General features: G+C 36.6%; 1 protein-coding gene across 2 annotated transcripts; it reads left to right on the top strand.

Moving 5' to 3' along the window:
* The first annotated feature begins 4,292 nt into the window (after positions 1 to 4,292).
* On the top strand, positions 4,293 to 23,338 carry LOC149011213 (uncharacterized). 2 transcript variants are annotated; one of them, XM_089163723.1, is made up of 8 exons: positions 4,293 to 4,400; positions 4,559 to 4,768; positions 5,193 to 5,253; positions 5,369 to 5,405; positions 6,514 to 6,591; positions 6,759 to 6,831; positions 21,687 to 21,726; positions 23,257 to 23,338. In XM_089163723.1, exons 1-8 carry the CDS (start codon positions 4,353 to 4,355, stop codon positions 23,304 to 23,306), a joined length of 597 nt encoding a protein of 198 aa, XP_089019849.1. In that variant the 5' UTR covers positions 4,293 to 4,352; the 3' UTR covers positions 23,307 to 23,338. The 2 variants fall into 2 exon arrangements, with proteins under 2 accessions (XP_089019849.1, XP_089019850.1); XM_089163724.1 differs by lacking the exons at positions 6,759 to 6,831; positions 21,687 to 21,726; positions 23,257 to 23,338 and having other exon boundaries at positions 6,514 to 6,595.
* Positions 23,339 to 24,730: the final 1,392 nt, after the last annotated feature.

Genomic DNA, 24,730 nt, shown 5'->3' on the forward strand with positions numbered 1-24,730 from the left:
CCTTGAAGCCATATGGTGAGTTTTCTATATTTTGATATTGTATGAGACCATGAGTTACTCTCTCCTTGTTTTCTATCTACTTCTGTGTTTGTGAGGAATGTCTCATGCCATTGTTATGACATTTCCTTCTATCCTCATAATTTTAGGGTGAATTCCTTTTCCCTCTATCACTTTGTGAATCTACTGTGGAGTGATTTTGAGGGCAATTTTAGGGTAACTTTCAAGAATGGGTATCCATTCTAAGACCTTGATTTCTATTTCATGTTAGACCCTTCCCAATTCCAATTCCAATTCTTAATTTTGAAATACTGTTCTTTCTTTCCTAGAGTGAAACCCCTTTCTCTCTAGTCTCTTTGTGAAATCCACAGATCAATTTCGGTAAAAACCCTAGTTAATATTTGATTAGAATTCTATCCCATTGACCATGTTTGATGCTTAGACCTTCATAGATAGTTTTAGTATGTTTTTGGGGAACTCCCCTTCGAATTTCGGAGTAATCGGACTTCAAACAAAGAAGTTATGACCAATTTAGGGTTTTCTATCCGTACAAAACACTGCGGGTCGATCACATGGGTCGATCTACCTGACAGACCTAGTTGAGCGACTCACATAGTCAATGACACTAATTTTGCTTTGTTTTGCTTCTATTTCTTCTCCAATCGTTAGGGTTTGTTCCTTATATTCAATACATGTTTGTTTAGGGTTATTTTGGTGATTTTGGACTTGCCCATTGATCTCTTTCTCAAAGTTTATGAATCGAAAACAAGGTGTACGTTCACTCACAATATGCATATTTACATGCTTGTTATGATATGATTTGAATGCATGAATTAGCTACTGTGATTTCACTTTCTTAACATTGTATTACTTCTTTAATTACAATAGCATGTTCATATTGTGATTTACATATTGAAATTGATCATGAATGATGTGAATGTGATTTGGACTATGATGTGATATGTACAGAATCATGATATGATGTGAATGCCTAGCTTGTGGTTGTGGAATGGGGAATGCCCTTTTGGCATTTCTGTCTTTGGACACCAATGGAGGTGGTATGGGACGCTTTCCTATAGTGCCCTTTGGTGTTTTCCCTGACTACTAGTTGACATACCTAGGATTGGTCTAGAAGTGTTTGGCTAGGGAAACCCTTGTCATATTTGACCTTATCGGAAGGGGAATTGAGACCGAGTGACTTGTGGCAGCAGTGGGGATTTGTGGGCACTCAAGACCGGTAACCAACCCATGAGAGGACATGAATCACATTGTAGAGGCCATTCATTGGTAGGGTTGCATGTGGTAGACTTGGGTTCATGGGCGCTCAAGACTGATAGCCAACCCGTGAGAGGACATTAGAGCTTCTTGTTTACTATGTGTGGATGACCAATAGGGTTAAGAGTCTATGTAGCCAGGAAGGAGACAGTGACTCTAGAGGGAAAGGTACTAGAAAGGATCGCGGAAAGCGAGGAATGGATGTATCTAACCCTAAGTAGATGAGACTCAGTAGATGACTTGCATTGGGCTAAGATTAACCCTAAACACGAGCCAATACTCAGACCAATGGTGATGTGAGAGAGTGGTGACCTAAACCTCAGCCATGGAATGTCTGGGAAGGATGCAGGACCCAATTACCAATGGAGAACCCAACAAACCAGGAAGGTTAAGGGAGAGTGATTTGAGACCTACCCAAAGGAGTATGGTGCTATGACTTAAAGTGTATCTGCCAATAGTATAAGCATATTTGCATTCATTGTTTCATCTCATTGCATTTATATTGTTTTGGATTGTGTGTGAAGATGTTTGTTGTGATTGGACTACTTGTTAAGTTCTTTTTGAGCTTATCCTTCGGGGGATATGTTTTCTTTAGATTGTATTGTAGGTACTGATGACTGTGAGATCCCAAACTACGAAGTCTCAGAGGGTGACTCGTTTGGTTTCCAAGATGTTGGCGACTACAACCAATACAGTGAAGCATACCTGTGTGATGATGAAGCGTACTAGAATTGGCCGGATCTTGAAGCTTTACTCTTTTTTGTTTAGTTTTAGAATGATTCTTAGTTTCGTTTTCTTTTCTTTCAGTTGTAATAGCTTTAGATCTTGCTTTAGATTTTTGATCTACCTTCCGCTTTGTTTGTGTGGTATATTTTCGCTATACTCTACAGTTATCTTTTGATTTGATCTCTTGTTTTCCACACTCTGATATTCTTTTTTGATCCTTTCTTGATTTTTATTACTAAATTACTTGAATATAATGATTTGTTCTTCATTTTGATTATATTATTTTGCTAAGTGGATATGATCGTTCCTAAACTTGATCTTTGGGGCTATGGATCATACCTTTCGAGTATTCTAAATAGGGTACCGGCTAGAGGGATGTGATAGAATCACTTCAAAACAATTCGGTTATGAAGAGTTCCAACTCAAGTGAGTCACCTCAAGGTATTTTGGTCATGTGTGGACTTGAAACTCAAGCTAAAAGTTTCAACACATGTAAAACAACCCAGCAAATGGACTCTGTCATCATCACTCATTCTTATTCAAGGCAGCAATGTTTTAAGAGTCGTAGCATAGCAAGAAACTCTTGTAAATTCTATATAAAGCCATGTAGAAAATACAATTCAAACACAACAAAGAGAACCAACAGTTGCTCTTCACCATGGAAGTTGGTTGAAGTACGCAACCGAACCATGTTAACTTCTGATTTCCTTCTCTTCTTTCACATAGAATATAGATCTTAACACTTTTCAACAATAACTTCTAAACTAGAAGCTATTACAGATAGTCTTTCTGGGCTATTTCATTTCATATTTCTCAAGTTGTGTTTTTCTACAGGCTGCCTAGTAGCTATGTTGGTCTTAAATGGCCAGCTCAATCAATAGAATATTGATCAAGTTTCGGTTCAGTACAGGATATATTGAGGCTTTTTGCATGTTTTCAGTTGATTTGTTTTTATTATTATTAGTAAATCTTGTAACTTCCAAGTTGATTACCTAGCTCAAGGTTTGAGGTTATGCTTAATAGGGTTTGGTGGCAATTCCCACCTACTTTCTTTGTAAACTCTTCACCTCTAGCATAAGTCTTGACAGTTTAATATAAATTTTCTTTTGATGAAAAAAATACAAAAATAAGAGAAAAGTGTAAGAAGCATTTTGTCACCTTTGCCAAAGAAAAGGGATGTAAATGTTATTGTTCAACTTTTTTTTTCTTTTAATCAAAACTATTATTATTCAACTATGGGAGGATTCAAAGGTCTTTTGATAAACTATAATGGGGTGAAAACTAATAATTTGCCATTAATTTATTATCAGAATAATTACTATTATCTCCGTACTACAACATAATTACCAAAAGGATCCTATTCTTTATGAAATTACTATCATCTTCTTCACTTTTAACAGTGTTAAGAAACCGTTATAGTTGGATGTTTTACGTATTTCTTGTCTTTTTAGAATTAAGAAGTCAAAGGACAGTACTATAGGAAATACCAATTTTATCCTTACATTCTTGTCATTTTAGATTCCAAAAAATTGGAAGCTAATGAAAAGAAACTAGGCTTACAGGAAAAAAAAAGCCGTTCTTTTTTTCTTTATCTTTTATTGATAGGTATGGGAAGAAGAAGAGTTTTCTTTCTCTTAATTTATTTTGATAAAAGAGTAAATGATCATTTGACATTTTAAGTTATAGTGTTAATTTTTCCTAATTATTCAGCATAGTAATGTAACTTAAAATGTGTAAATAAGTAATTAAAGTTTAAATGTTATTTTGGGAATTTTGAATAAATTAAAAAATTCTTTTTGACCAAGTTGATGTCAGTCATCATGACTAGTGACTGGGGCTCATGGGCCTTTCGGGGATACGATGAGGGGGAGGCAAAGTGTGGAGGGAATAGAGGATAGAAATACAAAAGTTATAGGACGTGAGGCCTCTTAAGAAAATGCTGCCTCCTGAGGTGCTAGAATAAATAAAAAATGTCATGCCATTACTTACTTACGTTAATGACAAAAAAATCAATAATTACAAAGCACAACATCAGTAATTACAATCACAGACTAAGGTTAAATTGGTAATTTTAAAAAATATAAAAAATAAAATAATAATTAAGCTAGAGTGCGGAGCAACAGTAATCCCTTTATTATATCCTTCCTTTTCTCTTACCCAAAAAAAGAATCCTTCCTTTCCAAAAAATTGAAACAATCGACAAAATACCGATCCGAGCCGTATCGGCATCTGTATCAGACAGTTAGTCAAATATCGATAACCAGAAAACGAAATCCTTCGTAACAACTCGCACATATCAGAAAACTTTCATCTGTCTCGCTTGCTGCGCGGAAGAGTGCGTATGGTCGACTAAGATGCTGGGTCCGTTCCGAAAGCCCTCGCAATCTCAATCTTCAAACAAAGTACTTACTTTCTTGTATGCTGGCTATTTCTTATAATTTCATGTGTTTTCAGTTCCCCGTTACTTCTACTCAATGCGACCAAAGAAGAGCTTAATCAAGCCGTTGAGTTTTAATTTCTAAATTCCTATTTTTGCTTCCGCTTCTGTTTTGTAATTCAGCAACACAAACAAGAAGGTGAATGGTTAGCAGTGAGTTTCAGGCCGGAAAACTTCATACCAGGGCTCGTCATCGGTTTCATCTTTGGGTTGCTATTAGATTTAACTGGGCTTCCAAAACATGATTCCAAGGGAAAGAAAAGCTTTCCTACTAGGGTCAACCGGCAACAACAAAGGCTAGTTTCAGATAATGGCGATGAAGAGCTTAAAATGGTTAGCTATGGTGTTCTTTCTTCCATTCTAAAGCTTTTATCATTTCTATAATTCTATTGACCTCTTATGGTAGTTAGGTATAATTCCACAGGAACACATGAATGTAACACATGGGTTTATGTTTTTGAAGCTCAGTTCCCATTATGGGTTTGTGTACAGGATGACTTTGGGTTCTGAGCTGCTTCTTTTACCCCCTTTGGTTTTTTTGTTTGTTGTAGATAAGATAAGAAGCTGTAGGAGTACTTCTTTAAACATTTTGTTCCCTTTTTACCGTTGCTCCTTAGATTGATAAATACATGCGATGCAAACGTGGGTTGTTGGTTTCAGGACTTTTGAAATTAATGAGATAAAAAAAGCTGCAGAACTTATACACTTAGTGTGAGTGGAAGATATGATTTTCTTACTTAGAGACAGGTGGTTGCAGGTTTTGGTTGTCAGACAAGACTTGAAGATGAGATCTGGAAAAATTGCATCTCAATGTTCTCGTAAGTCTTCAGTGTCTCTATACCGTCAGTTGTTTTTCCCCCCCCTGCTTATATTATTTCATTATAATTTTTTCAGGGGCACCTTTTCTGATATTAAATAAACTTAAATTGACAGATGCAGCCACTGGTATTTATGCTGAGCTGATGCAGAGGTAACGTCTACTCATTGCCAGATTATAATTTGCTAAATCCCATTTTTGGCATATGAGAATTCAGTAATACTTTTAAGAATATATGAGTATATTTATCATGTATAGGAATGACTTGATCTTGTATGATGAAAATCAACTTTCAGGTTTAACCTGTATTTCTTCGTTTCGCTTGTGCAAGCTCTCTTTTGTTTCTCTCTTGCATCAGGGGCAGCACATAGGTTTTGGCTTGTTCTGAATACCAGGAAGAATCTGTTTAATGTGCTCTCAGTTTTCTTAGTAGTGATTGTTTGCAGTTAGAGCATCTGCAAAAGTGGGTAGGCCATAGGTTACTTGGAAAGATACAGAGATAAAAGATTTGGGTGCCGTAGTTCCAGTTTTCTAACAATTTATGTGGGTTTAAACAGGGTTGAGCAACAAAACATGATTCAGGGCACGGAGCCCCTTTAGTTGGGAAAAACTTAAATGAGTTGATTTGAGGTTTAAAGGGAATCTCATTTTATTTTTCAAACTATTGTTTTGTTATGGAAAGTTGATAGAAATTTGTATGTTACACATCATTACTAGTTGCCCTTTTTGCTTTATTCTTCCAATAGAGATTACTGTATGGTAGAGTTTGTTGGACTTCTCAGACAAGATAATTTATTTGGTCTTGTGCACATTTACTACACTGTCACGGGCCAGATGAGGCTGAATTTTTTTCGGACAGGTTAACCCCATGGTTACCTGCTCATATTTTAAGTTTCAGCCTAAAGGAGTTTGCCAAGTGGCAAAATAATGCATTGAAAAATTTGTGGATTTAAAGAACAGGTGTTGACATAAATGGGAGCGGTACAGATTGAAACTGAATATGAAATCTGGGACATGGTCAATCAAGATTTTTTCCTAGATCTATATGAGTTAGAATTGCCACATCATATTTAAATGTGGCACAACTAGGTGTACAGACTAGGAAATATTTCATCTTTATTCAAACTACAAGTCAAAACTTAATAAGAAAAAATTTAGCGTGCCCTATCAGTAAAAAACTATACCTTTTAGTCTAGTGGCTTTGACAAAATTGTGCGAACTTAAGGATTGCAAAGTATTTGATATCTGTCTCTGATTGCAGCCAGAGGTCCCTTTTGAGACAATGGGAGCAATGTGGCCAACCGAAAATAGTAGTGACATGCAAGAATCAACAGGAAATGTAAGTAGGTGATGTTGTGTATATACTGTATGTGTAACAATTAGAAAAATAGTTGACCTAGTGTTGTGTTGTATTATTCTTTCTCCTTTTTGTCATTGGGATATTTTTTCAGGTTAGGGTGATTGAATGATTTTAATGCATATGATTTCTGTTCTCTGTTCAATCAGGAATAAATTGAAGGAGGCAGCAGAGAGGATTGGCCTTCCCACTTTTGTCGTTGCTGATGCAGGACGCACACAGGTTCTTGCCTATTGCTGAATTGCCCAACCACATGCATGTAATCTGCTGAGATAATATAAATTATTAAAAATAAGACATTATTAACCTTGAGCTCAGATGATCAGAAATTACACATAGGAAGGGTTATGTCAAATTGAATATCCCAAAATATAGAGTTTGAAGTGTCATAAGATTGATATAGAATAAAACGTCCCTTGTCCCATAGGTTGTCATCTATTTATCTCGGCAAGATCTCGCCGAGTTGGTGGAATTTTCCCCAACTCAAAGGGGTAGTAGGATCATTTTGGGGTGGAAACTTGTTTTTAAACCTATAGACCCCCAGTTGGAAATTGCTATACTGAAATGAAACCTGAAAATGACCTATCTTACACATCTAAACACCATTAACTCTATGATTTTTGAGTTTAATACTTAGAATTGTGCACAGTAATTGGTGACTGATGCTTGCTTAGGCTATTATCAACCTTACTAGCGTACATATACTTTTTTTGTTTACCGCAGTTTTGTTGCTCATGTAATTTCCTTATGTTCTGTTTTATATTTAGAAATGGAAAACTAATTAAATCCTCATAGAAAATTAAATGTCCAAGCTAGCAAAATGGTATCTTATTTTTGGAAAGTTAATGATCATTCTTTCTCAGCTAAAAGGTTTTAAAAATGCTTTCTGGTTAGTCTTGGTGCTTGTGTGACACTATGTGGGTCAGTTAATATCAAAATTATTCTTACTCTTAGTTTGATGCAGTTGTGCACATTGATATGATCATTTGAGTAACTCTGAGCTCGTTAATTTCTTATATCAGATCATTAGTAGGCTTACATGTCTTGGAAATGTTATGGTCATGGTACATAGTATTTATTCTTTGTTAATAAGAAAGGAGAAACTGAGAAAGAGGAATTGAGAAGAGAGAGAGAGAAGAAATCTGTGCCCAAGGGAGGCTTCACATTAATGTTGAAGACATCTAATCTTATATATCTAGGAAATAACATAAGAAAGGATTTTTGTCTGGAAAGGAAAAGAAAATAACTCAAATCCCATGATATCTCCCTCTTGGGATAATCTTGTGCTAATCTCGAGAGAGGGAGTCTTCCCTTTCTGTCCTTTTTACATCCTTATTCTTACACTTCCCCTCAAGTTGGAGCATTGATATTGATAGGGCCAGTTTGTTGCGAACTATAATCAATTCTTACTGTTCCTGAAAGCTCTGTATATAAATCTGCTAGCTGTTCTCCTGTATGAACATGTCTAGAAATACCTCGTTGCTACAACTTCTCATGAACAAAATGGTAGTCAACTTCAGTTTGCATGTTCATGAATTATAGGGTTTGAAGTTTTATGGATAGCCGCTTTGCTGGTACATTATAACAGAAAAGATGAATGATTGACAAAACCAAACTCATCTAATAGCCATCTTATCCATATCAGCCCATAGCACAGCCATGGTTCAATACTCTTGACTTTGCACTTGATGTAGCTACCACTATTTGCTTCTTACATTGTGAGGTCTCCTCCAACAAAAGCACGTTAACCTGTAGTTGACCTTCTGTTGACTTTTGATCCAGCCCAATATGTATCAGAAAACCTCTCAACCCATCCATGATCATGGTTTGTACAAAGCAAACCACTTATAAGAGCCCTCTTGAGGTACTTTTAAATTTTTGTGACAACATAACAATGAGATGTCGAAGGGGTGTACAGAAAGTGACTCACTAAATTGATTGCAAAGGTAATGCCCTATTGAGTCATGGTCAATAATTTCGTTTACCGAAAGCCTCTGATACTAAATAGAATCAGCAAGAATGATCCAATGTATGACATAAGCTTCAAATTAGGGCCCATGGGAGCATGTGAGCATGTAAAGCACTAGACCCTAGCTTTCCTATTTTAGACAATAAATCAAATACGTACATCTGTTGAGATAGGTAGATCCATTTTCCTTGATTGAGGCACTTCTACACTCAGAAAATACTTGTCTTCCCAAGTCTTTGGCGTGTAGTTGATGAAACTACACCATCAATTAATTAGTGCTTGGAGAGTTGTCTACTGTGATGACAATATTGTCAACATAAACCACCAGAAATATCCTTCTAGTACTAGAATGTTGGACAAATGTGAATGATCACTCTTGCATCGTGTCAAACTAGACTGCCACACCATTGAAGTGAATCGGGTGAACCATGCCCTGTGTAACTTTCAGCTTATATAATGAGCTTTTGATTCAACACGTCATACCGCTCTCTCTGTGAGCAACAAACCTAGGGGTGTGCTACACATAAACTTCCTTAAAGAGATCACCATTGAGTAAGGCATTTTTCACGTCAAGTTGATACAAGGGCGAATGATGAGTGACTGCAAGAGATATTGAAATACAAATCAATGAGTTCACCCATTGGAGAAGAAGCGTTTCAGTAGTCAACACTCAACACCACACACATGGGAACACCCCTTGATGTAGCTTCAAGTGAATGAGAGGCAAAAACCAAAATCCTTAGATGTTCAGCAGTGAACTAGCTAGAGTTAATTGAATCAAGCTGCTGTTTAGAGTTAAAACAGAATTCTGACTTTGACTTTGAATACTCAAACTAATCCTTCTCTTCTGACTTATAGATCTGAACCTATTTCCAATTATTTTCTACGTTTGTGACTTGTTGGTAAGACAGGCTTCCATCCAGAACTTCTCAAATTAGGGATTTAGGGTTAGGGTTTGAGCGGACTAAAGTGGCTCTGTTTTGGGGTTTTCCAATGGGCTGTAACAGGGACTGGTTTTAGGGTTAGGATGTTAGGGTTCTAGAATGGAGAATTAGGTAATTATGGTACTAGAGCGTTGAAGATCTAGGGTTTAGGATTTCTGTTTCAGAATTAGGGTTTAGGTTTAAGGTTTAGGGATCTAGGGCGGCAGGGATTTAGGATTTTAGTGGAGGGAAAGGGGTGGAGGAAGGGTTTGAGTCTTAGTGGCTGTATGAGGATTTAGGGGTCTGCAAGGTTGAAGAATTCTAATGGAGGTTCTAAAATTATGAGTCATAAGGCTATGGAGAAGAGAAAAGGGGCTGACAGGTGAGGTTCACAAACAAAAGCAATTTTGGACAGGGGAGGGGTGAATGGGTCAAGGCTGACTGCTTACTTGTAAGTTTGTAACTAAGTCTAGGAATGGCTGAGAAGGAGATTGAGTGATGTACGCAGACTACAAGCTCTTGCTGAAGCAGAAAACTTTCAATCGAAACCCTAGAATGAACTTGTCACCTGGAGGCGCCTTACCACTGATGAGAAGCTACTAACACCTTGCTCTTAGGCAGCAATACACTCTTTGTTGATTGTATTCTTAATTCTCAAATCTGAGATCTGTTAGAAGCACAAGCCTTCTTTCTATAGCCTTAAAACTGACTCTCATGCTTGTATTCAACATAGTAATCCAAATTCAAACTGGACTCTTATAACTAGACTAAAAGTCTGGTCTACAAATGCGCTTTCTGGGATGACCTTTACTTCAAAAATCCAACTGCAACTAATGGAGGATTTCCGTGAGGATAACGAAACTAGATACCACATCTGATTCTCTTCAGAAACCAGTAGCTTCTCAGTCCTATCAGCTGTCCAGCCAGGACTAGCAAGGTCTCTAAAACAGACTTATGAGCATGGGAAGTCTCAATGGTAAACAGTGGAAAGTGAAAACAAGAGAACAAAGTAGTATAGGAAACAAAGTTGAAAATGCATGCTTATGGAGTGAAACTGAAAAAGGAGTCAAATGAGGAAGCGTACATGGGAGCAAGGGAGCAGCTGCCATTTTCAGAAAATGAACATGCATATCAGTGATAGATGATTTGAGAAGAATAGGTGGCAGTGAAAGAGGCTGGGCTGTAACCTACGGACCCATTATCTGATCAGCACAAACCAGGAGATCATCGTCAAAGTTAGAAATTATCATAGGGTGTGAGAATTCGAAAAAAGATTAAATCAGAAGTAACTAAGTATTTGTGTCTCTAATGAATAACGTTGATCACCCTTTTGGGTGGGAAAATTCCTGATAAAAAGAATACTTAAAAGAGATTTTAGATCTAATTTAGAAATCTTTGAACAACGATCTTGACTAAAACAAATGAACAAATGCTACCAAAAATATTTAGTGGTAAAATGTAGAGATGAGCATAGGGAAATAACAGAAAAGTTGGAATACCACTCCTTAATATAGAATAAGGCATACAATCATTAAGGTACCATGCAGTCAGCCTAGAAATATTTGGTCACCTCCATTTCAAGCAAAGGAAGGGGTGACCTTCATTAAATGCCTATTTTCCTCTTTGTTACATTGTTCTGTTGAGGGGTGTGAGCACAAGAAGGCTGATGAATAATGCTATTATGAACCACACAATTATTAAATCAAGTAGAAAAATACTCTTTTTGTGATCTCTTCAAAATATATATACAAGAGCATCAAATTGAGTATGTATGTCTGCTAGTTTGCCATTATAGAAAAAAATTCGAGGGAAACTCAAGTTTTGACTAGGTGAAAATGGGAAACCTAGGTGGGAAACTAGGAAATTTCGAGGATTTTGTGCAAGTTTCGACAGGTTTTACGGGTATTTTAGGGTGGGACTCTGTATTTAAGCTAATTAGAGTATAAATAACACATTGGCTATATTTTGCTAAAAAAATCAATGTAGATATATCATTTAATGTACATAAAATCAATATAGAGTTGTCCAAGAAGTACTATAAACTTAACTCCTTAAGTACATAACATTCAATATATAATTTCTAACTTCAAAACATCAAATACAAAGTAACTGACAATAAAAGGAAAGTACAAATCAGTGCCAAGAGGAGTGCCTCGGTGGATCCATCCTATAAGTCGAGTAGTACTATGCCTATTACATCCCCTCCTCCAACCAACGAACATTGACATCCCATGACATTTTATGCCTATGGTTGTCAAGGTAATCGACAACTGTAACTTTATAAGTCTGGTCATTAACATGCCTAAGATAACCAGTCTGAGGGAATACGCAATTTGGATAGGAAAGTCCTGATGGAGGGGGTATTTGGGGAAGCATGAAACAGAAATATTGAAAATATGGGAAATCTACAAAACATGCAGGAAAAAGTCCTAGGTTTCCACAAAAATTTTCAAGTTTCCATGAAATTTCCCATGTTTCTCACGAAATTTGGAATTTTTTTTTCTCATGAACCAGCTGGTCTAGCTGGGTTGAACTAAGTTTCGACAGGTTTCGAGGTTTTGACAAGTTTCGATAGTTTAGATCGAAACTTGGGATTTTTTCCAGTCCCCTAGTTTTTCGTTTCGAGGTTCCCAAAATGGAAGTTTCGATGGAATTTTGTTCTATGTTTGCCACAAAACTGCAAAAGATGGAAAAAATAATTCAAACAAATTTTCATTAAATACGTGCATGTAACTTGGAATAGGCATAGAAAAGGTAACAAAGTAAAGAAACCCAAAAGTAGCAACATTGGGACAGGCCCCACAGTAGAACTCGTTAAAGAAAACTATTGGTTGGACCATTTAGTAACATGAGGGAAAACTCATATGGTAAAGCTTCCTCAAAGTGGCAAAATGCACAAGAAAAATTAGGAAGGGAGATAAAACAACTACCTAATAATTTTAAGCTCTCCAATGTAGGGTAACGAGACGGTATCGAATTTGGTGAAGCACTAACGCATTTGAACATGCCATAGACTCATCATCAAATTGATACCATTGGCACTCACTACCTCTGCCAGTCATCTTCTTTGTAATAAGATCTTGAAAACGGAAAAGAAAGTGAGAAAACAATTGTAAATAGGAGTAAATTTGAGAACAGATGAAAATTAAAATGAAGGTCCATTAAGTGAATGGCTGGTGGTAAGTACATATGAATAAGATGAATGGTCCCTATGCCCTTAAATAGGAACCATTAGCTAAGGTGAGATTGAACTGGAAGAACAAAAACCACATAGTCCATGATAATGCATGATCAATTTTGTTAGAAAATAAAACATTAGAACCTAACAAATAACAATCCATCACTAAGTCAATACTGGTATGGTACTACTACGACAGATTAGGTAGGATCACACTTGTCTTCTCCATGTGCAATGTGGTGTAGCAGATCACAACGTTGCCCTAGAGGCCGTCTAGGTCAACGGATGACAATTCCCAAGATAATCCTCTTCTGTTGCCCACACATGGGACACACATATAATGGGTCACCTGTTTCTGAAAAGGGGAATCAACATTGTGTTCCAGGGTAAGTACCTCTTACAATTATTTCATCGACGGTACTTGCATTTTAAGAATTATCCAACACCTAAACCCCTGTTGGCAAGGGTCGTTGTTCTGGTAATCAACTGCACAGACAATTCACATGATTGTTATTACATGCTACAATTATGCATGTGTACCATAGCACATATGCTTCTATAGTAAGTGAAGCAGAGAATCACGATAAACCCACCCAGCTCGATCACAACATTGATTACAATATCTCATTACCTCATCACTATCCATGTCACCACATGATCAATGACAATCACATAACCCATGCAATATGATCAAATATGAATAAAAATGATGCATGAATTTCATAAACATATAAAACTTTGTAAACTAAAACTAATTCCTCTCACTTGTAGTGGCAGTTGATGTATGCTAGGAATCAGACATCTGATATGACCTCAGAATAACTGATCTGTAGATCTAATAAAATATCATCAACAAGTCAAAGAGTACCCTTGGGTTCTAAATATCAAATTCCTAAAAACGTGGGACTGAATCCCCATGCTTTGTGATGGAGAAGTATTTTACAGTTTTGGTTCACAGATTTTGCGCAACTGCGCACAGGAAGCATAAACTTGCAATAAATATGTCCTAAACACAATCTAATGCAAATTAATTTTAATTAAACTAGACTTCTAAAACTAATAAACCAGAATTGACTTGGAGATTGGGTTTCAGATCCTTTAAACTAATCAGATTCGTTTTTTTTCTTCTGTACATAGTAGAACAACGACTACAGTGTTCAGATTCGTTTTTTTTCTTCTTCTGTACATAGTAGAACAACGACTCTAGATCCTGCACATCATGATTTTTAATATTTCGGACCAACTTATAATGAGATATAGATTTAATTTTGAATCTACCATAAAAATTTCAGACAAATTCTTACAAAACTTCTTATGAGTTTTACAAAATTTGGGTTCGGAATGCAATTCTAGTTCTTGGTCTTAATTCTAGTATTTTATTACCCAACCAAACATGGTCAGAATGCTTCCAAGTTTGGTACGATTGTTCGTCTCTGAGTCCTATACTTACAAAAAAGGTTTTAGATTGAAAATTGATGTATATTAGGAGATATACTAGTTCCCCATGATTCAACAGAATCAGCCCACATCGCTTGGGAATTGAAAACCATCCTAAACCTCTCTAGGTTTTGCCATGTGGTCTACGATTCTCCTCCTTTTATGGTTTAAAAAAAACGAAGGAAGCCATGGCCAATCTAATATAAACTATAAAGTATAAACTGATTGGAAACCATGAAAAGTACTTGGATGAGGTTGGCAAGGTTCAAGATCTCGCTCTCAAGGACAATCTCACCCTTGAGAAAAAGTGAGATTTGGTATTTTATCTCGGGCCAACTCGAGTGAACTTGATGGTCCATCTCTAGGGGTTTTAAGGGTCAGGTTGAGCTCAAAGTTCGTATTTGGCCTATTTTAGGCCTTTCAAACATGCTAGTGGCCTTCATTTGTGAGAAAATAACACTAAATATGAGTTCTAACTTAACCCTAAGTTTGAAACTGAAATGCTGCTGAATGACATGTAGGGTTATAAAACATGAAATATAAAACCATAAGAACATATAAATGAAAAGCAGGTGATAAGATCATCAAATAACTTAAGTACCAACAAAATTTCATCCATATGAGTATAATATAGTGTCACATTCTTGTTTCTCAAGAATACAATAATACAACCATTATAAACTCAATATAAATCATAGGTTCATAATAGAAGTGTTGGGTATGGCTCATGCTTCACATTCTGTTTTTGACGACCTTCACTTTGGGCCTCAGGATTTCCTTTGTAGTTTGGGCTTAGGCCCATGAATAGCTTATTGTGGCTTAGGGTTTCTAAGCTTATATATATTCTCTTGTAACCTAACATCTGTAATGAGTTGTTAAGAGCGGAATATAGTGAAACCTAAAAGCTGGACATAGCCCTACATTAGGGTGAACCAGAGTAAATCTGGCTCTTTTCTTTCTTGCTTTTACTTGATTGTGTGTGATTGATTGTCCCAATCCTAAAAAGAAGAAGGTCAGAGGGAGTTGTGGGAAGTTGTCGGCTAGAGGAGGCAAGACAGGTTAAGAGCTTGACTTCGCTTACTTGAGTTTGGGATTTTCAAAGGGTGGCTAGACCAAGATCTCGATCAAGATTTGGTAATTTCTTGGACTTGACCCAAAACTCGTCTTATCATGGCCAAAAAGCGAGATCTCACACCATGGAGGTTGGGCAATGCTTGAAAGTTCCTTTGTTTTCTTCTTCTTACTTCTCTTATTTTCTATCTCTCTTTATTTCTTATTTCTTCTATTTTTTGTTTGTGCATGGGGCTCCCCATCCGTTTTATAGTTTACTTTTTCCCATTTGGACTTCGATTCTCTCCCTCTTAGGATTCTTCCTTTCTTGTTTCCAAGATTTTTCTCTTATTTATTTATTTATTTTTCTATTTGAATTTTTATTATTTATTTATTTTTCTATTTGAATTTAGATTTCATTAAAAAACTATTTTTAAAATAAAAATCCTTATTGCACACACTAAGGGCGCGTTTGGTAATGGGCCAAGGAATAGTTTTTGGCATTCTTTCATTCTCAGAACGCCAAAATACATTTGGTAAATGGGTTGTCATTTCCTTTTCAAGAAATGAACTGGTCCAATTTTTGTGTCTGAGAAGGCTTTTTGCAAAACAAGTTTGACTTGTTTCGTCGTCCTCAAAAACAAAAAGTAGGTCAAAATTACATCGAAGAGGGACACTCAACCCAAACTTCATTCACACAACTTTTAACTCTTTCCCACCTTCATAAGAATTTTAAAAATTCTCCATCATCTCATGTGTTCTTAGCACAAATTTTACCAAATAGTCAAAATTATGTTCAGACCACTGTTCTTTGATCAAAACGCTAGAAAACGATTCTCACAAAGAACGTCGTTCTAAAAAAAAAAAACTGATACCATACACGCACTAAGGGTTTCAGACCCTTGACCTATCTCTAACTAGACTTAAATCCAACCATTGAGCTAAAACCTAGCTTATGAATAAAAATCTAATAAAATAAGCACTTGAGCTTTTAGAGCATGGGTATTAAAGTAATTATCGTGATGATCTTCGTAAAATGTCATACAAAGAATCTGAACTTCTGATTTGTTTCTTGAAATGTTCCGAAAATATTGGAAATTAATACTACAATATATTGATACTATGGAACACCTATTAAGACTTAGTATACGTCTTACAAAATTTGACACTGATTCTGATAGATCTAATTGTGTTTGTTCACTTTTTTGGTATTCAGGGAAAATGAGAGTGCATTCCTTGTTAGCAACTTTGCATCACTTTTGTTCCCAGTCAAACACCATGAATTCGACACACCAATCTATAGTCCCAAGGGACATCATTGTTGGTACACCAACACTTTTAATGCTTGGCTGCAATGGTAATACCTCTGAGGTTTAGTGACCAATTGAAAACTCAGTGGAATCCTTTCCTGAAGCAACTGACCATATTCCATTCAAAATTCTCACTTGACAAATTCAATTTACAATAAGGTGCACTCACATTAATGTCCTTGTATTCATGAGCTCATAATTCAATGTCATGTGAACAGAATGGTCAAATCTGATCCTAGTCATGAATATATTTAAGGTGAAAAACATACAGCTGACCTTATCTTGTTAATGTCATGCAATCATACTCATGATAATAATAATAATTTATTTATGGATTTTATGGACAAAGTTCAGTCTGATGTTTCCAACGTGTATATTCTATCATAGGATCTGATGTGAACTTTAGCTATGGCAATGTTACCATGTTGTTGCATCATGTATGCTATATCTGATGAGACGATCCTTACACCATGCATGCTTCTTATGTTGATGATCACCGGGTTCCTTTTTATAATAGTGATGCAGGGGAAACCCAAGAAACTGGGGGAACCTACGAGGGCAGGTTACTAATCTTTAGGGTTAGGCAATTTTTCATAGGAAATAGCAAAATAAGAGGTAATTGAAGCGGCTACTAATCAGATAAAAATGCAAATTAAACAACCTAGCAAAGTAAATAACAATATCAGCCTAGATTGATAAATATGACTAAACAAAAATCAAGTAGGGAAAATGGGGATGGGGATCATGGCATAGTAACCCTAATTTGAATGCAAGTTCAACAAGGATCTAAGGAAATTAGTAACTGTCTAATCAAGATCTAATTTCTACCATGAGAAGACAGGAAAAAAAAACAATGTAGAGAAACCTAGGATTAATGCTAATATACCTACTGCCAAAATATAAAGGAAAAAAGAATAATGGGATGGGAGATAACTAACAAAGGGAACAAATAAACCTGCTGGTTCTGATGCGGCCGCAAAACAAGAGTTAGGAAAATAACAATAAGGAATTAGGGGATAGGGTATGTGTAACAAGGAAACCAGTAACTATTAAAACTATGAATTGAGGACAGAAGGACACTAAAAAAATATTTTATGGCTAACAAAGAAACAAAAGGAAAAGGAAAATGGAAAGGAACTTGGCTATTAAAACCATTAGTGGAAGACAAGGAGCAATAAAAATATTTCATGGGTAACAAAGGAACAAAAGGACGAGGGAAAAGGGAATGAAATTTGAGGTAGGGAACTAGGAGCAAACGACACAAAGAAAGTGACTGCATGGATGTTGTTAAGTTGAAGAAAGAAAGAAAGAAACCAGGAAAATAAATAGAAGGAGGGCAGTAAGGTCTTCCAGACAGAGACAGGATGGAAAGAAACAGAAAAGATAATGAAGAAAGAAAAGAAGAAAGGAGACTGCCGGACAGAATAGGGAAGAAGCGGGGGGGGGGGGGGGGAGAATGGGCTTCCATTTTACACGGAGAGAAGTGATGCCGAGAGGAGAAGGGAATCTTGTGCAAGAAAAAGTCTTCCAATTTCATTCATTCAATCCATAATTTAATTCTCCCATTACAAGGCTTTAAATGAAAAAATTTACTCCATCCCAACCCTATAATTGGAATCCCACGAAACGCTAAACAATTCTCTACCCATATTTAATGTGTATGGTTGTTAAAGCTTCCTCTTGGGCGCCAAGGCCCATCTTTGGGTCAAGGCAACGTCTTGTCGCCTTGCTTGGTGTCACCTTGGTTTTCATTGCCTTCCATTGCCTTGCTTTGTCGCCTTGACAACCATGTTAATATGTAGAGGCAAAATTTGGAACCCTAAAGTAAAATTTAAAAAAGAAAAAAGAAAAAAATCCATGGGCTAAATATAATCCATGGATCAATCCAATCCCAAAATTGAACCAACGATAACTGTACCCAATCCGCTAGGACTCCAGCAAAAAGAAAGTCAAATTGCCTATGGGCAATGCTCTTCGTTGAACCACAGGATTGGCAAAGGGCCTTTGAACTCGTTGTCCATCCACATAGATGTTTCTATGGGATGATCTCTGACTTGGAACTATTGACTAATGCATAGTTGTCACGGCTACGAGGCGATGCGAGGCGGTTTTAGCTAGTTGAGTCGATGAGTCGATGAGGCGCCCTCATAGGCAGTCGAGGCGTTTTAAGTGAATTTTTACTTTTAAGTGTACATCTCATACACTAATTCATTATAAACCTATCTTATATATAATAAAAAAATATATATAATTACTGTTACCCCCCTATAGTTTGATTTTATTACTATTAAAACCCTGTTCTTTATGAAATTACTGTTGCCCCCCTTCCTTATAACGGTGTTAAGTAGCTGTTAAGTTTGAATATGTAATGTCTAATTTGCCCTTCATTAAAATTAAGAAATCAAAAGACGATACTACCCAATTTATAAAAATCAGATTAAATGTCAATTTTACCCTAAATTTCATTTATTTTGAATTAATGAAATGGGAAAAATTCAAATCCAATTGGTTTCCCACCTTCCTAAACTTCATTTATTTTGAAAATATTTTAGGTGATATTCAGTTTTCAATTTGAGTTGAATTCGATTTTCCTTCCTCTTCAGTTTCTATTTAAGTTTTATTCAATCATTCTTTCTTTATCTGGTGGGATTTTTTTTTTTTGAGAATAAAATGAATTATATATATATATATATTTTTCCTCCATAGTTAATTAAGGGTACCACTGTAACTTGACAAAAGGGTAAATAAGTAAAGAGATAAGTATAAGGGTATTTTGGGGTTTTTGAGAAAATATAAAGATGCCACATCATCAATAAACTAACGGAACTTAACAGTAGGGGGGCAATAGTAATTGTAGGCAAAGTTAAAGGTTAGATTAGTAATTTTGAAAATTACAAGGGATACAGTAGTAATAAAATCAAAGTACAAGGGGACAATAGTAATTATCCCTAAAAAAATTTAATATTAGTCATTTAGCTTGCCTCAAGTCATCCAACATACTACAAACCACACATAGTAAGTCCTAAATAAATTCTAAGTATCATACTATCATTAACATGAATCAGATACGATTAAATGTAACTAAATAGTAAATACGTAGATGCATGAGCAAAACAAATAGAACTTGGTCAAAGGAATAAATGAGCAAACAATTATGGTTGAATGCCATTCTATCATTTTATGAGAATACAATCACTGGTAAAACCTCACCTAGATCTAGCAATCAATCAAGCAATTGTATAAGCATAGTCCAATAAAAAAACAGCAATCCAGATTCACTTGCAGTAAAAATATGAAGAGAATGAGAGGAATTTGTATTGAATAACAGATCTACCAAATTAGTAGTACTCATGACAAAGAAGACATAATGGCTGCAACATCCTCTATACTAACACTGAAAAGCAGAAAGAAACACTTACCAAAGACTGCCCAAATAACTTTAAGCCTAAACAATAACAAAAACGGGAAACAGCCAATGCAGACTTAAACCAAGAGGAAATCAAAACCAAAATTCCAGAATAACAGAGTAAGTCAAATAGAGCACACCCGACATGTAACTATCTAATCAGTTAACAATCTCCAAACATAAATTAAAAGTAGCAACTTATAACATTGTTACAACGAAAAAAAAAAAAAAAAAAAAAGCATTCCAGTGACATACCGTCGCCTGAGATGGTGACCAGAGTTACCGGAAGCTACTGCAACTTGGTCGCTACAGGCTCTACAACTACGGTGGCTTTGGTATGAGCCTATGAGGGGGGGGGGGGAAAAGAAGCAGAAGTAAGAGAGTAGCAGCAAGCGTCGATCAATTTTGGACCTTCCAAACTGAAAAAGAGAGTATAGTGGTGTCGCCGGTGATGTTTCTGGCTGTCGCTGGAGTAGCTGGATGTCGCCGGAGTCACTGGATGTCACCGTCGATCGAGTGGAACTCTGGAAGATAGTAGCAGGCATCGATAGAAGAAATGTAAAGCTGAAAGAGAGTAACAGCATCTCTGGTTGTCGCTGGTGATGTTTTTGGCTGTCGCCGGAGTTGCTGATTTCGTCGTCGATCAAGTGGAAGCTGAAGAGAGTAGCAGAGGGAGAGGGCCGAGAGGCAGAGACGATGAGAGATTAGGGGCTTAGGGCTCGCAAGAGTGAAGAGTCTCGAGTGAAATTCTCAGGTTTTCTTCTTTTTGTTTTGTTTTGTGTTTTGTGTTTTGTGTTTATTTGTTTTTTTTTGTTTTTTTTGGGTTAATGATTTAATGTTAGAATGATCCCATGTATCTCATGTAAAACTTATATAAGCACTCAACCATTAGATGATCCCCAATTGAAATCTAATTTCTTTTGGCCTTTGATTTGGAATAAAAATATGGTGGTTTTTAAAATCCACAAAGGCGGTCGCCTAGGGGTCCGAGGCGTGCCTCAGAGACTGAGGCGACCGCCTTATGGACTCCACATGAGGCGCTTCTCGCCTCATCCCCTCAAACTCCACCAGGACGCCAAGGCATCGCCTAGGCGACGCCTTCACAACTATGGACTGATGTCCTCATCAAATAGTTTCCTTGTAGTCACAACATGACTGTGGGGGCTTCACCAGCTCAGGGTCCACATGCAGTTTAGTCAAGAACATTTTTCAACCAGACTCCCTCTTTGGCTGCTTCACAAGGAGCGAGCAACTATGCTTCTGTTTTGGAATGAGCCGTTGACTTCTACTTACTGCTGTTCCAGGTAACCAACTCAAAATATTGATAGAGACAAAGAGGAAGACGAATGATAATAAGAAGAGTCCAACCTGATTGGATCATAATAGTGGTCAATTATGGGTTGATGATCATCCCTGTTTCTTAACAAAGCAAATAAATTGCCTTTCTTCATAGCTTCAAAATTCCATTCATTATGACTATGATTTAGTGTGGATGAAATCTGAGGCCAAAGTTGGGACCATGCTTACAAGTTTGTCAAATCAGAAACATTTGCCTTTGAAAATTAGATTTAATTTTAGCTTGAAACTGACTTGCATATTGACTTGATTATTTGCAGCTTATATTCTTTCTCTTATTCTTTCCCTTTTTTCGTAAAATACTTTTAAGATGTGCTGGTCGGACCACGCTTGGTCCACATTCTGTCTTTTGCTTTTCTAAGTTGGATAATTAGTCAATAATTTGAAGCATTTTCTTTAGGAATAGGCAATCATGATTCTGGAATTGAAAGTTTTGTGTTTGCCTCAGGTTTTGGCTGGATCAAAGACAGTTCTTGCTGTCGGACCAGGTATGAGCCTCAGAGTTTCTGATTCAGATTGCCTTCGTCTTAGTGCCTGCTACTACATATTTTTTCTGTCAGCGCCCCCCCCAAAAAAAAAAAAAAAAAAAAAAGAAAAAAAAGACAAGGATCTTTGCTGCTATGGATTCATTTTATGGTGAAATAGGTCAATGAACTTTTCACTTAATGCCAATATATCTGAGTGTACTTGCTTCAGTTAATTTCTGACTAAAGGCATCCAGCTTTCAGCAGTGATGCAAGCAATTTTACACATTGGTGGCCCTATCTCCAAAAGAGTGGGGTGAGGGTGCAGGGACCTCCATTTTATGATCTACCATTTGAAGGCGATAGCAATATTTTGCTTCCAATTTTAAATTTTCTAAAGAAGAGGGTTCTCTGAGTAAGAGGCATAAAATATTGCAGCAATGAGGTGTGGGAAAACCCTATCCTATATTGCAGGGCTGAAAGGTCATTTTTATATGAGGAAAGAGGGAGAAATAGAAGTGTTTTTACCTTGCCCTACCCAAAAGCCCAGAGAACCTCTTCCCATTTTCAATATAAAAATATCCTGAAAAGACAGATTTACTTTTGCAATTGAATCCATGGTTGCAGTACAAGAAGCAGAGGACTGTGTCTACAACACGAGGACCTTTCCTATGAGTTAATTTTTTATATGAGCGTTCATGGTTATGGGTGAATCTGGTACAAAAAATCTAGGTTTCCCTCTTCAGCTTTAGGAACATAATGCTGGTTATGGTTGACTGATGCTTAATAGGATTAATTTCGGTATTGGCATCACTTAACCAGTGCCAAGCCAGACGCATTGTAATCCATAATTTAGCGGGTTATAGCTGGATCTGAAGGGATGGGTCTTGGCGCAATGGTTGGTGGACCACAGTTGTAATCTGAGGTCAAGGTATCAAAGCAGCCACTCAGCAAATTTATTGGGGTAAGGCTGCATAGAAAAAATGCCCGGGATTCTGCTTGGGCCAAAGCCTTCAGCACTGGTTTGCCCTTTTGCTTTATATCTGGATCTGCTGTCTGTACTGAAGCAACTTATTAATATTATAAGTCTCAATGCAATAAAGACCCCCTGCCCCGGGGGGGGGGGGGAGAACTTTGATTTTAGGTAGACATTCAGTTTTTGACAATTACTTGATTTCCATGTTTTATTCTCCAAGTGATAAATGTAGGCTCTTAGAACATATATGGAGGTACATTTGAAATTTCATCCAGAAGGGATAGTTTGGTGCTTTGTAGTATGACTTTAACCCAAATCTACCTAAGGAACATAAATTTCATGAATTTGAAAACTTTGACCCAAATCTACCTGAGGAAGATAAATTTCATGAATTTGAATAAGTTTTCCATCTTTTAATAATCATTACTTTTTCTTATGGATTGAAAATTATGAAAGGCCTGCAGTTCCAAATGTCTGGGAGTTCTAAGCCACATCATCTAATCATCAGACTTCTAATTAGTCAATTATGTGCAAACCAAGTTTTTTATGGGCATTCTGAGCATTAATCTTTTCCGCAGGCAGGAAGTCATTGATCGATTCAGTTACTGGGAAATTGAGTCTGCTCTAACTTCTCCACGTTGCGAACTTGCGATACACAAGACTAAATTCTGCGAAAGAAGATTATTTGGATGTGATAGTCTTTTATATTGTCTCTTTATTTGATGCAATTGTTCGTTCTGTTATCTTCTTTTCCTCTTCAACCAATATTTTTTTTTGTGGGGGTGGGGGGTGGGGAGAGGGGGAATGGATGCAGTCAGTGGGGTCTGATGTTGTTAGTACATGAATATGTAATTCGAGGTACTATTGTAGTTTGAACCATAATTGACCTACATATGATTAAGTTTTATGATTGAATACAAGTGTAGACAAGTATACTGAAATATAAATGTTCGATGTTCAAAGCTTCTAATAACTAATAATGAGAAGTCTAATATCTTTGTCTGTGTGGGGTTAGTCCACATAAATATGTACATATGCTGTGCATGTAACTCCTTGTAATGCAACTTCTCCATTGTAAGATCTATTATCTGAAGAAAAGGAACCCAAGTTTCTTTCAGGTTTCAACCACCTGAATTGACACATTATTGGGAAGGTTCAAAAAGGAGCTGAATGGGGCTCCCTAATTTTAGCTTTCTCAGTGGACTCAGTGATGTTGATAGAACTGCTAGAGCATTCACATGATCTTTCAATGACTAGGACATGCTTCTTACGATCTGCAGTCATGTGAAGTTTTTCTCTCTTTCTGAGCATCTCTTCGTTCTCTTTTATCTCTACTGCTGGTCTAGATCCCTGTATAAGCAATTTATAATCAGTTGACAAAGCTAAATTTCTCAAATCAAGGTATTGCTTCAGAATACAATATACAAACTGAGAATACCTCAATGAACATGTTTGAAGCCTTTAGAGGTTTCATTTTTTGAACTAAATCCGCTGCTGCTGTTTGCTGCTTTGAAAAAGGCCAATCAATTTGTCAGCAAGTACTTGCGATGCGGGTAACAAAAAATTTGCAATCAGCATTACCAGGACCGTGGACTCAGCGATGCTGAGGAGTGTCAAGTTATTTTTCCTTAATTGTCAATAGATATTATGTTTTTCCTGTTATTCTTCAAGCCTAACTGTTTTAGTTTTTACTTTTGATGTGGGTTTCGTTTCTTTTTAAAATTTTGTATTGTGTCGGGGTTGTGGAGTAAAGATCTGATTTTTCAGATATAGGTTCTGGGAAAATTTCAGTAACAGAGGTTTGGTGATTATAAAGTGAAAAGAAGCAAAATTCTACTTACTTGATTAAAGGAAATCAAGAAGTGTTAAGAGGCACTGGAAGTTTTTTATGTCAGTATTAGGTTATCCTGCTATGCTTGTTTATTAGTGCTTGGTTTTGTGCTGTTAAGAGGCACTGGTAGTTTTTTATGCCAGTATTAGGTTATCCTGCTATGCTTGTTTATTAGTGCTTGGTTTTGTTCTTGTGCTCTCATTTAGTATTATATTTTCCAC

The sequence above is a fragment of the Hakea prostrata genome, chromosome 7 (genome assembly GCF_041222555.1).
Source record: "Hakea prostrata isolate BN-2017 chromosome 7, UWA_Hpros_2, whole genome shotgun sequence".
Classification (NCBI taxonomy): domain Eukaryota; kingdom Viridiplantae; phylum Streptophyta; class Magnoliopsida; order Proteales; family Proteaceae; genus Hakea; species Hakea prostrata.